The sequence below is a fragment of the Charadrius vociferus genome, unplaced genomic scaffold (assembly GCF_000708025.1).
Source record: "Charadrius vociferus isolate BGI_N301 unplaced genomic scaffold, ASM70802v2 scaffold663, whole genome shotgun sequence".
Taxonomy (NCBI): domain Eukaryota; kingdom Metazoa; phylum Chordata; class Aves; order Charadriiformes; family Charadriidae; genus Charadrius; species Charadrius vociferus.
In genome coordinates this window covers 339,277-351,710 of record NW_009647670.1, presented here as the reverse complement: position 1 = coordinate 351,710, position 12,434 = coordinate 339,277, and the positions used below count along the sequence as shown (strand labels likewise).

The following is a 12,434-nucleotide window of genomic DNA, read 5'->3' as shown; positions in this document are numbered from 1 at the left end:
GGGGCGGCCTCCCGCAAAGCACAAACTTTGTGAGGGGGTGGGGGGGAGGGGGCGGCTGAAACCCTGCGCGGGCGGCGGTAACAAGTGAAGTGTCGCCGAGGAATTGTTGTTGGTTTGGGGTTTTTGGTTGGGTTTTTTTGTTTGTTTGTTTGGGTTTTTTTTTTTACTTTTGCCCGAGCGCTGGTGCAAATGGAAAATTAAGGCTTTGTTATTTTCTGTGGGTTTTAATTCGTTGTTATTTTTAGGGTGCTTGGTTATGAAATTTTGCAGGCGGCGTGAATGACTACTTTTGGCGGACTTTGGCAGAGGAGGAAGGATGGGAGAAGCATTTCACGGGGGGGTGTACACACGTTAGTCTTTACGTAAATATGTATGTCAAACCAGACATCCTTTATTTTTTTCCACGGTTAATTCAGTGGCGATATTTTTTAGAGTACATGTGACTCTACGGATGGCCTTATATAACTGGCATTTTGACTACCGTTTTAAGCCAAAATCGCAATAGAAGCTATCACTTACAGGAGTAAATATAAAAAGGAAGTATTTCCAGTCGTAGCGCAAGGGTTCAGATTCCTCTTGTAAGTGAATATGCATATTACGGAATTCTCTGAAGGTGGCAAACCAGAGAAGGAAAGGAGATATTTTAAATTGCATCATTGTGAATTTTTTTAACTTAAAATTTAGGGCCTGATCTTGTAGCACAGTTGACTGTGGAACTCGCGTTGGAAAGACGCTCAAATATTTTGGAGAACAATTATTATGTAAGGTTTTTTTTTTTTATTTTAGAGATTGAGGAGGGGGCTGGGAGAAAGAAGTGGCACGACACAATCAGTTGTCCTTCTGAACAGTAATTCGTAGGTTAAGCTAATACAAACTGAAATGCAGGCACTGATTTTTATTTTGCTGCCTGTAATGAAAAGCATATTTAGCACATATACAAGTAACGCTTGGTAAATTAGAGGCTGTATTATACTTTTTCCTAAATGTGCATTATCTTAGCAAAAGAATTTGTGTGCCTGTGATTTACCTGAAAGGCTAGAAAAACAACTTGAAAGAATTTGATTATATTATAAATCAGAAAACCAGACAGAATAATTTCTAAGGTAACTTTTCATGGCATAGAAGTTTTATTTGCATTCATAAAGTTAAAGATAAAATTATCAGTAAACTAATTTAGTGGTTAATGGGTTTTGGGTTTGTGCTATCTCGTAGGCTTAAAGCTTTGACTGTTAAAGGCTTTACAGATTTCCTACTGTCATAATTAGAAACAACAGGTCTTTTATAAACATAGACTTCTTACCAAGGCTCACAAATAATAAAAAGAAGAAAAAACAACAAGACCCAACCCCAAACACAATACAGATAAAGCATTTGACTATAGCCAAAAATAATTTATCTATGGAATTATACTCTTGTGTCAGGAAGCAGAAAGACCAAATTCTTGCTACTTAGTTGCTTTGAATTGTTATGATTAAAGTTTCAGCATCTATGCTGTAAGATAAGACAATTCATAGTATGTGCTTTATTCTTTTCTAATACATGCATATTTTGAAATTGTATACTTCTATTTTTAGTAGGTTCCATTGGAATTATTTTTACTCCTCTACATTTACTTTCAGTTATTTTAGTATTTGTAGTAACATCTGCTAATATTTTCTCTTCACAGCAATTTTCTTATAAGAAACATAATATTTTTCTGCTGATTTGATAGCAGTAGCTGCAGTCACTTTCTACTGAGAGCCCTTCTTTTGCAGATTCAGCTATGAGGTTGAGGTTTTATGGGAAAACAAAAGAAATTGTGATGAGGAGGGGTAAAAAGTAATTAAAAAATTCTAACTATATGATAAAAGAGGGGTGGGAGGAGAAAGTTGTTGTGACTTTATTCACGTGAAAAATTGGGAGTCAGTACAGGTAATCGTTTAGATTAAATACCAATTTAAGAAACTTTGATAGAGAGTAGTTCCTCTGGAGGGTTGTGAAATTTGAATTTATTAGCTACCTAAACAGATCAATTAATTCTCTTTTTATAAACTTTACTTTGGCCTATGTTGCAGGTTGTCGCCTTACACATTGAGAAGAAAATAGAACTTAGTAAGAACTGCCAAGTTTAAACAACTGTGAATGAGCGTGTCCTTTAGAAACACATTTTCCAGAAAAGGAAACTGACAGTTTAATACCTTAGAAATGACTAGACAAGACCTTATTTGAGAAGTGTATTGCAATTGAGTTATTCAAAACATGCAGTTTTTAAACAGGTCATAATTATTCTGTATTCAGTAAAACAAATACCCTTTTGAATTTTTAATGCATTTTAGGCCTCGTCCTTGGGCAGTTAAGAGATCTGTCATTTGACAAATAGTTTTGTTTCTGCAATTTATTTAATGAACTCTGATTATATCAGAAAAGTGACCATTTCACGAGTATTAAAAATGTGATTTGTTTTGCCCAATCAATCAAGGCTTTCATTATTTTAAAACTTCATATTGCAGTAGAAATGCTCTTTATTTCTGGATAAATCCTCACAGACTGTCAATTCAGACTGTCTTACCATAAGAAAAATTACTAAATTTGTAAATTTGAGATGGCATTTGAGAATCAGCAGCTGAGCAAGTCTAGGGTAGACACAAAGTACAGATTTAACTGTTTTCCTTGACCTTGATCTGACCTCTGGTTGCACGTGATTACTGACACAAGGTTCATAATGTCCTTTAGAGCATATTTAGGATGGCACCTGGCACTCTCCACTATGTACCAGTCTTCTCTAACATGTTTGCAGAAGGTGGGATTTTGGTTATGCCTCAGTTGTGTTTCTCAAAGCTCGTCTGCTCTGTGCTTGTGCAACTTCTTCAGCCTTTCAATGTCTTGCGTATTTTTGTTCTTGTAGTCTGCATTCGAAAAACTTTACATCTCCCAGGTGTTAATATTCAGTAGTTACTGCCTGGCTTGGGTGTAGGTTTTCGTAGCTGGAGTAAATCCTGTATGTCTTTCTTCTACCACGCACAACAGCTTAGGAGTCCTTGAGGAAAAAGAGGCAGTTCTTACAAATTTATTTTTATGCATTGAAACATTGTGTGTTGTTGCTAAGGTGATGAGTGCGTTTGAGATTTAGAAAGAAATTTAGTAGGATAAAAGGATATTGGGGGTGGGGGAATACAACCCCCAAAAGAAGAAAACAACTTGGTGAGGTGGGGTAGCATCAAAGATTTTTATCAGAGCTGACCCCTGTTGTCTTTGACATGATTGCTACGTGGTTAAGAGCCAGCTGCTGCCGGTGCACGGTCAACATCTAGCAGAAAAGTGATCGAATACATTTTTGTTGCCTTTGCATTTTCTGAAATTTCATTTATTTGTTAAGCATTTATCATTTACTTCACTCAAGTTGTAGTTAATGTGTTTCTGTTCTACCTTCCAGGCTTGTAGGAAAACTTGTTCAAATCAGATGCATTACTGCTAGATTTTTTAAAATTCCCCTTCTAAGGAAAAAGAACAGCTTGGCTTTCACTTTACAGTGGAATTCATGTGTCGATTAGAGGAGTAGTGTGGACATTTTTTTTTTTCTCTCATCAGAGTGTTTCTTCCTTTATATTTGATGGTAGTAATTTGTAGTACCAGTCAGCAGTAATATTGAAAATGAGTGTTTCCTTCAAGAACGTTCTTGGAGTCTGTGGCTTCAGATTTGCTCTTCATTCCAAAAGTAACTTTTCACTAACTAAATAAAAGTATTTTTAAAAAAAATGGGTGGTCATATATAAAAATATCCAGTGGTTTCATCAGGCTATAAGTAGGCTCCAAAGTGTAATCAAACAATGCTAAAATGATCTAGGCAGTTTCTGTCATTGATTATGTGGCAGATGAAAAGTCTGTTCTCGGAGGGAGAAAGATACCAGTGTTACACGGGATAAAAGTTTGCTCTGCTACATGCTTGTGAATAATACCTTTTAAAAAAACTTTTTGTTGAGGGGAGAAGAGGGCAATGTTTTACTTCCCCTGTACTTATTTGTATCTCTATGGTGGTGGTTCCATGCTGAGCTGTTCAGCTGTATTTGTGTCTTAGCTGTGTTCCACTTAGCACTTATCTAGGCAACAAACCCCAGTGGCATAATTCGTACTATTGTCTGGAATGAATACTGCATGTGCCTCTTTCATATCCTCTCTCTGTTCAAAGTCAGGCTGTCAAGAGCAGGGAAAAAAGTCTGTAATTTCATTTTACCAAAAGCACATGCTGCATAAGGCAACTTGAGTTGTCTGTGATGAAACCAAATGGCCTCTTAAAAAACCCACTTGTGTCACCTCTTAAAATAGAATCCTCTATTGTAGTGCAGGCAAAACACCTGAATCGGGTTCATCTGTGTCTTGGACAGCCCCTCGTGATTTTTTTTTTTTATTGTAGTATAGTTTTAAAGTCTCAATCCATTCCTAATAAATCTTTTAAACTTTACTAGCTTAAATGGCTCTACTCCTATTGTAATGTTGCTATTTCCCATAGTTCTTATCAGATTTCAGGGAGAACATGAACCATAGGATAACTCTTAGTAAAGAATACTGGCCGAGAGATAGTGTGAGGTTAAGGTGGGTGAATTATGACTCAGTTATCATCTGTTACAAATGCCTTGTTTTATATTACTCTGAATGCAAAGTGCAACTTTAGGCTTTTGCTTCAAAGATTCTAACTAAATGCTGCCATAATGAAAGTTACACTGGATTTTCTTTTGTCTATAAGCGTGACTATTGCTGAAACAGTGTCAAATTGCTGCTGCAGAAAAGGGAAATGTGAAGATGAAATAAGCAGGTTAAATTGTGTGATAGTAGGAATCCTTGCAGTTTTCTGTTAATACTTCCACAGGCATTCTCACTTAGTTCCAAATAATTAGCTGTGCTTGAGAATCACATAAATATCCATCCTGTTTACAAAAGGTAGGCCTTGGATTGCCATCTGGATGTCATCACAAATGGAAATCATGGCCAAATGATGCCCTGATTGTCTGCTTTTTAAGTTAGATGAATTTATTAGTTAGACTTGTACTTGGAATAGGTTTAAAAGTTTATTTCCAAACAGAAAAGAGCTTGTGAGAAAAATGATTGTGTGTTAATCGGAATGTAGTTTATAGAGGGATGTTAAAGTTCTGCGAACTTGTACATTCGTAGCAAGGATAACAGGGAATGATGCTCTTACCTAAGGTCTGTTTCCAATGGATTTAATGAAAAACTCAAGGCTTCAGAATTTCCTAGCCAATGACTGGGAAAAGACAAGGAAGGAAGGAGAAAGTCAACAAGTTCATCTGGAACAAAACCTTAACATGAAATCTATTTTGACTTTCTAAAATCACACGGATTTACAAGAAGAATTATGTAACTCCAGTTAAAAAGCTGCGTTTGGGATGTCAAGGGAACTGTATCTCTCGTGGCAGCTATCTGTATCTCTCTCTCTTGTGGCAGCTATAGATACCTGGTGAATATCTGATATATTTGAGGTCTTCTAACTTTTATCCCTCATAAATGGGTCTCTTTGGATAGGAGACTTGTATTACTTTAAAGTCCCATCCTCACTTCTCCAGCAACGCCCCCAGTTCCTGTGATAGCTTCTGCTCGGAGCTTTTCTGAACAGCACAGTGAAATTGGTATGATTCATTCCAGCCTTGCTCCTGCCTACGGGTTTAAGAGTAGGAGAAGATAAGCCTTCATTTCAGAGGTAAAATAATAAATTAGCTGTACTTAATAAAAATAATAAATACTTCAGCACTAAATTGCATGTATTGACCCCTTTAAACTCCATATTTCTAGGTATAAACTTTTGGAAGTATGAGGCCTTAGCACATGCAGGTATTTCCTAAGCTCTTAAAAAAACATCAGTGTTTTTGCTTCAGTCAGGCAGTATCGTATTTATGTGAACGTTGGGAAACTTGTTATCTTATGTGCTCTAATTATAAGGTTAGGGAAGGCTGTAGGGTTTGTTTCTTCTTCAGGAGGCTCAGATGTACTATTGTGTATACACTGCCTTTAAAAGTTTCCACCTGTGCAGTCGGTAGTGGCAATGCGCAGTGGTAGCAGCGTGCTCCCTGGGCACTGGGGCTGGTGTTGGGGTTCGGGTGGGTATGAGCAGTGGGGTCAGGCGTCCCGATGTTTGTCGTACGGCAGCCCCCAGCATTGTCAGCGCAAGCGTCTGACTGGTGATGCCACTATGAAAGCAGAACTTCTGACAAGAAGAATTTAGCAAAGAGCTTGAAGGTGATCAGCCATCCAGAGTAAGGACTCAGTGCTGATTATCAGATCTTTGCTAAAACAAGTACCACAAGCACCTTGCATACCCTCTCTCTTACTTTATCTCTGTCTTTTTTTTTCTTTAACTTAAGATAACAATATGGCCTTCATGGATGTAACAAGTTGGTATGTTTCTAGCTACTAACTTATTTCTGGTTAGAGCAAACGCATATATTTATCTAATGTAATAAAAATAATTTTCTTGGGTTATTTGGTTATTCAAATTCTAAAGTGTTCCATATTTTTTTATACTCTTGCGTTTTCAGCCTCATTTCCTTGTACTATTTTTTCCAAGTTAAAAAAATTAATAAATAAATCTAGACCCCAGTTGCAGCATTTCCTAGCAAATTTGCCAATGCTGTCTTCAGTTCCATAACCTCCAGTGGATGTGAAATAAGGCACCAGACAGCTTTCCAGTTTTAATCAATTTTTTTTTTTTCTATTGATCAGGGTTAGCTTTGAAACAAGGAGTGACCTGGAAAAAAAGAAGCTTGGTATTCCGCTACTAATTTTTTTAAAATTAAGCCAGTGTGTTTTGAAATTATTCTCCTCCTTCCTTAGGCAAATACTTTTTAAATTTTTCTGAAAACAAATTAAAAGTTATTAAGTTTTTATTGAAATAGTACTTTTCTTGCAGAAATATTTTACTGTATTGGGGTGTTGCAAAACTTTTTTAGAATGTTGGCTTCCGAATCACAGAACTGTTTAAATGCTTGTGCTTTGAAGATGCAGAGAAAATTTGGTGATTGCTGTTGTAGGGAAGAGTTTTGAGATAAATAGACTTAGAGGTTACGTTCAAAAATAGGAAGGGGATGAATTCCTGCAGAACAGGAGAGTAGATGCTGTTTTCCAAAGTGAAACGAGTGCGTTGCTTTTTTATTCCTGAAGTGACCTATTTTGTGATTTAGAATTGTTCTGTTGCTTATAGCATATAAGAAAGCAACTCAAGGAGTTACTGAGTGCCTTAACTATATTGAAGTGTTTGGGTTTGCTGTCTCACTTAAATCTGGATGACTTTTATTCACATGAATAATCCTTTTTAAAATGCTTTTGCATTGTCCCACATTAAGTCCAGGGTTTACCAGACACTGTTGCTCTTTCTGTGGTTTTCTTACCCTCCTGTGCAATCTACTTAATTTTTTGTTTCATATTTGGAGACTCTGGCTTTTGTGGCGGACACAAGGTAAAGTCTGTGATTGACTTTGTCTATTCTTGTTTTATTTACTTCTAGCTTGAATCACGTCTTAATTCAGTGAAGGCTCTAAGTTCTCCTTGTAATGAGAATCTTCCATCTCTCTTAATCATTTTACTGCTTTCTCTAGATGTTTTCTTTTCATGCTTCATCTTTTTAAAACCATTTGAACAATTTATTCATATTGATTTTGTACCATTAATGGTACTAAACTTTATTAGTGCTTGGTTTTATTACAATGTACCATAATTTTGCATCGACTGTTTATTTTACTTGAATCGTTTACAGGGAATGTCTTACACTGAGGGCCTGTCTACAGATGTTCCGTGCAATTTATTATGCAGTAATAAACAAGTACATTTGACATAATTTCAAGTATGTGCATACGAAGTTTTGATAGCTGTTTTTTTGATGGGAAGAGATGCAGACTCCATTTGTGTGTGTGGCTGAGAGCTGTTTTCTTTAATCGTGAGATCTCTGTACTTTGTAAGGCAGTTTGTGTTTGTAAAGTCTCCGTGAAGATTCTCATGTTGCTGGATTACGAAACTGCAAAATATCAAAGTAATTTTATATTCCACTTATTAACTATTTAGTATGTTTTCCAAATGAACAAAAAAGAAAAACAGTTGTCAGACCAGAGTGTGTTTAATTTTCTTAATCTGTCAAACCTTCAAATTTATTTCGTTATGCCTGCCAAGAGCCTTACACAGATTGACAGGAATGACTGTATTCTGAAGAATTCTCGCTGGCCTACACTCGCTGTGTCAAGTTCCTCAAGGAAATGTTATAGCAGTTCAAGTTTTTACTTGGGTTTAACAGTTATTGAAATAAGACTCACTGGTATTTCAACATTTGTAGCTAAGAAATTAGATAATGTCTGACCATCAGATATTCACTAGCAAATATTTACTTACCTTTCATAGGCTTTTTCCCCTGGACTAAGCAAGCACAATATTTATCTGGATCACCAGTGCATGTAAATTATTTAGGATGAAGCCTTCGGAAACACCTATGAGCTTATCAGGGTTGCTGTTAAGAGTTAATTTTGTTGTCATGCTTTCTATCAGAGTTCTGCAAGAGCATTTGATAGGCTATGATTAATGCTTTAGAACTTCAAAGAGGCAGTATTATTAATGCGATGATTGACATGATGTTACTCTAGTGAGAGTATTACAATAGCTGAAAATCTATCATCTTGATTATTATTATTGCAAAATGCCATGGAAATGGGTAGTCAGCCCTGTATCTATTCTAACTTGTATTGAGAGCCAGGTGCCTCACTTGAGCCTAGTCAAATATGAATCTTGTTTTGTTTGGCAGTCCATAAGAAACAATTCAATTGTTGAATGGGGAAAGACCTAGTGTTTCCGAAAGTGACTTGATTCTTCTAAACTTTGGTAAATTGTCTCATGTATCGCCGTTATTCAGAACCAAGTCCCATGCAAACTTCCTTACCTTGCTGCCAGTAGAACTGGAAGCTGTCTAGGTAGTAAGCTCTGGTGTAAAGCAGCTCAACTGCAATGGTGGCGGACCTCTCTTCAGCAGCAAGGTTGTAGCAGAAGGTTAAAATACACACCTTTGCCAAAGAGTCATACTCTTAAAAGGAAAGGTGTGTGATACTGCTGCCAAATATTGGAGTTCTCTTGGGCTTTTACCAGGGAGTAGGTCATACGAAGTTTTAGCTCGTTGAGTAAAAAATTGACTTCCTGCAAAGTGTTCCATTTCAAGTTGCAAGGAAAGAGCAGGGAGTCCAGTGTTACAGATCTTACGGACCCTTGTCAGGGATTGCAAAAGTGAAGTGGACTTTGTGCTGAAACTTTGCTCATAGCTACCAAATCCTTAACTGTTAAGTGTCAGCCTCCAGTCTCTCTACTCTTCTATACCAGAGGCTTGTTTTTTTCTGGTTCCTTGCCTGCAAATGAAAATGTCCAGGTTACTTTTCAGTGATGTTTTGTATTCTGTTTTAGTTGATATTTTATGCTATGAAAAGATGTGTGCAAAAAAACTTCCACACCTTCAAAGTCTAATTTCATCTAAACAGGTTAATCTTGAATGCAGCAGCTAACTGAGCAGAAGACAAATACATTAGTGCTCTGACTGGGATTTATTATCACTTTATTTGAAAAATGGAGGAAGTTGCCATTCCCTGTAGTGACTTTATGAGCCTATTGACCTTTCTTGATTTCATAAATTAGGCAGATACCAGTTTGCTGTTGTCTGGTTTGGGGCAGACTATAAATTTAGTAACTTTGGTTGTCAGCTCTGTTAACGTGAGGGCCAGCTGTTGCTCTTGTCCTGTAGTACTCTCCTCTACATCTTGAGAAATGCACTGACTGGGCAACTGGAGCATTGCAGTTTAAGTTCCTTTGGAAATACAATTCAGTATCTCTTCTCTGATCAGAGAAGACTGAAAAGCATTTCTCTCAAAAAATATCAATGGGCTGCAGCTGAAGTGAATGAAGCACTTGGTTTCAGAGAGAAAGCTAAGCAAATCTTTCGTGACAGATAAAATGATTTTGGGGCTATATTGTGCATTAAAATCATGAGTTTACATAATGTTCACTCTCCTCCTTTATCTGCTTCTGTATATTAGAAAGGACCTGTAGTGCTACTCTGCCATATGACCTTGGATTGTCACTCTGAAGTTGGAAGGAGATGAGTCTTTCCAAATTTAACAGATGTAGGGAAGTAAAGTTTTCATGCCTGCAAATGTGTCGTGAGAGTAGCTGCTTATTAACAATTAAAGATGTTCCTTGTTAGGTTGGAGACTCAGTTCATAGAATGCGATAGTGTTTTTAACGGGGACTAATGGAAACACACTGTGTATTTACTGTACTTGGTAGTTGGTAATTCCATTTTTGTCATCTCTGCTTAAGTTGTTAATAATGTTGTTTTCCTTACATGTACAAATATGAGTGCCTGTCATTTTGCGTATATTGTCTTCATTTCTGTTCTTGGTATCTGAGCAAAAAGCTCAGGGAAAATAATAATGCTGTGCTTGCAGTAAATCACTGTACAGAAAAAAGAAATACCATTTAAGGCAAACTTGCACTGAAGGCCAGAACTGGTACCTTGGCATTTTTGAGTGTGCTGGTGAAAGGAGGGCAATAAGGGAGTGTGTGCCCTGGGAAATACTACTGAATATGTTTTCCAAAGTAATTTTCCCTTTTTGAAATGCAAGACATGACTCTATTACAAATCTATTGGATTGCTGCTGATAGCATTAAAAAAGGATTTTCTTTGATAAAAATGCGTGCCATGTGTGTTTTTCCCTATTGAATCCCCCAAAGTAAGGATCACCCCTGCAAGTTGTGGTGAAGAAAAATAATAAGAAGGTTAAAGGAAAGAAAACTGGGAATGTGTGTCAGGGAAGGGAATGAAATACATTGTAAAATGGAAGGTGGTGATTTTACTGAGAACTGTTTCGTTGGAGAAAAATTTCTCACAAATGGCATGTTGTAGGTATGGCAAACAAAAGGATTTAGTTGGGTAAAAATGAATAACAGAGGACAAATTTGAGTGAATGTTAGTAAAAAATATTGAGTGTGACCTTGTAGCAATTCTGAGGGGTTTAATTTTATACATGGGAGATTTAATCCGGTGGTAACAGCACTGTCTGGATCCTACATCTGGGAGAGGCTTTGCTCTTGTTTCCTCAGCGTTGGGGACTCCTGTTCCAGTAATCCCAGTGCTCGGGTGAGATACAAAGGCAGTCCTGTTTCCTGGGAATTGTAGCCCTCGTACAGCTGCATTCTCCAAGTAAAGGCATAGCTCATGTCTGGACAAACGTTCGGATAAACTGTGCATTTTTGGTCTTCCATGCAGTTGCAGCTTGTCATTAACCTTTGGAGAGTTCTATTTGGAGTAGCGGAGCAAAATTGCTCTTAGTAGTAGAACACCACCTTTCTCAGCGGTGTAGGAAGGGCAGTAGCTTTTGCGTCTGCATGTGCACTCAACAGTTCCTTTTTTTTTATTCTTTTGTTAAATGTCACTTATTAATGTGACCCCTACTGAAATTGAACATATCCACTTTGTCAAACACCATAATAAAATGGCAGGTAAAGTTCTAAGTAGTTACCTTTAAGGATGACTTAGCTAAAAAACCCTGTTGTTTTTGATCTGACCCTCTCAAATGCTTAGTGATCCAAATAGGGCCATGACAAATATTTGGGTTATTTACTACAGATAAAGGCAGACTGATCTAATAGCGATCATTTTAAACTTTGTGGTACAAGTAGTCATGTGAGGCCTTTCATTTGCATTATCTTGCAAATGATGCTGTCAGAATGCTTATTATTTCTTAATTAGCTGAGTGCAGCTTCATTTCAGGATCAGAAAAACATTTTGAGGAGAGCTAGAGTGAATGTAGAAGCAATATTTTCTGGATTTAAGTAAAAGTTTGTAGTTGTTAAAGTAGAGATTTAAGTTTCACTAATTCTCTGTATTTAAATGCAAAATTTGGCTGCTCTATTTTTAACTGAATTGTACATAAAAAAACTGGCTAAATATAGAGAACACCAATTATTTCTGGAAAATCTATATGCCTGCTGTCTTTTTTTTTTCTGCTTCTTTTGTTTTAATTCTTAGCAAAATAAAAGCTAATGGAATATAACCACAGAGAAGAGTGTTTATCATACTTTCTGTAATGGGTTGGCTGTGCCAATGGTGGCTGTGGTTAGCTATCGAGTAACTTGCTAGGAATTTGTAGTGAATGGTGGGAGCTTGTGTGATTAGGGAGAGTAGGACCTAGGAATACACCATTACCATGAGTGATTGAGAAATTCTAGAGCAAGTCTGATTGCATATTTGCGTACTCCGTATCTGCTGGTTTAGTTTTAGGAATATTGGCATAGAGGCAGGAATAACATTTTTAAATCTTGCTAAGTTAAATGCTCTATGTTTAATTATTTACACTTAATTGTTTCATCATAGCTCTTGTGGGGGTTAAAATTGCATAGAATTAAACCCTGTGGATGTTTGTTTG

General features: G+C 36.9%; 1 protein-coding gene across 1 annotated transcript in view; it reads left to right on the top strand.

Annotated features, from left to right (window-relative positions):
• The window catches only part of LOC104282947 (PR domain zinc finger protein 2-like), a 22,763-nt gene extending 20,652 nt beyond the window's left edge, over window positions 1–2,111 (top strand). The window contains exon 5 of the mRNA XM_009881079.1: window positions 2,055–2,111. Within this exon, the coding sequence (XP_009879381.1) occupies window positions 2,055–2,111 (57 nt within the window). The remainder of the gene's footprint in view (window positions 1–2,054) is intronic.
• Window positions 2,112–12,434: the final 10,323 nt, after the last annotated feature.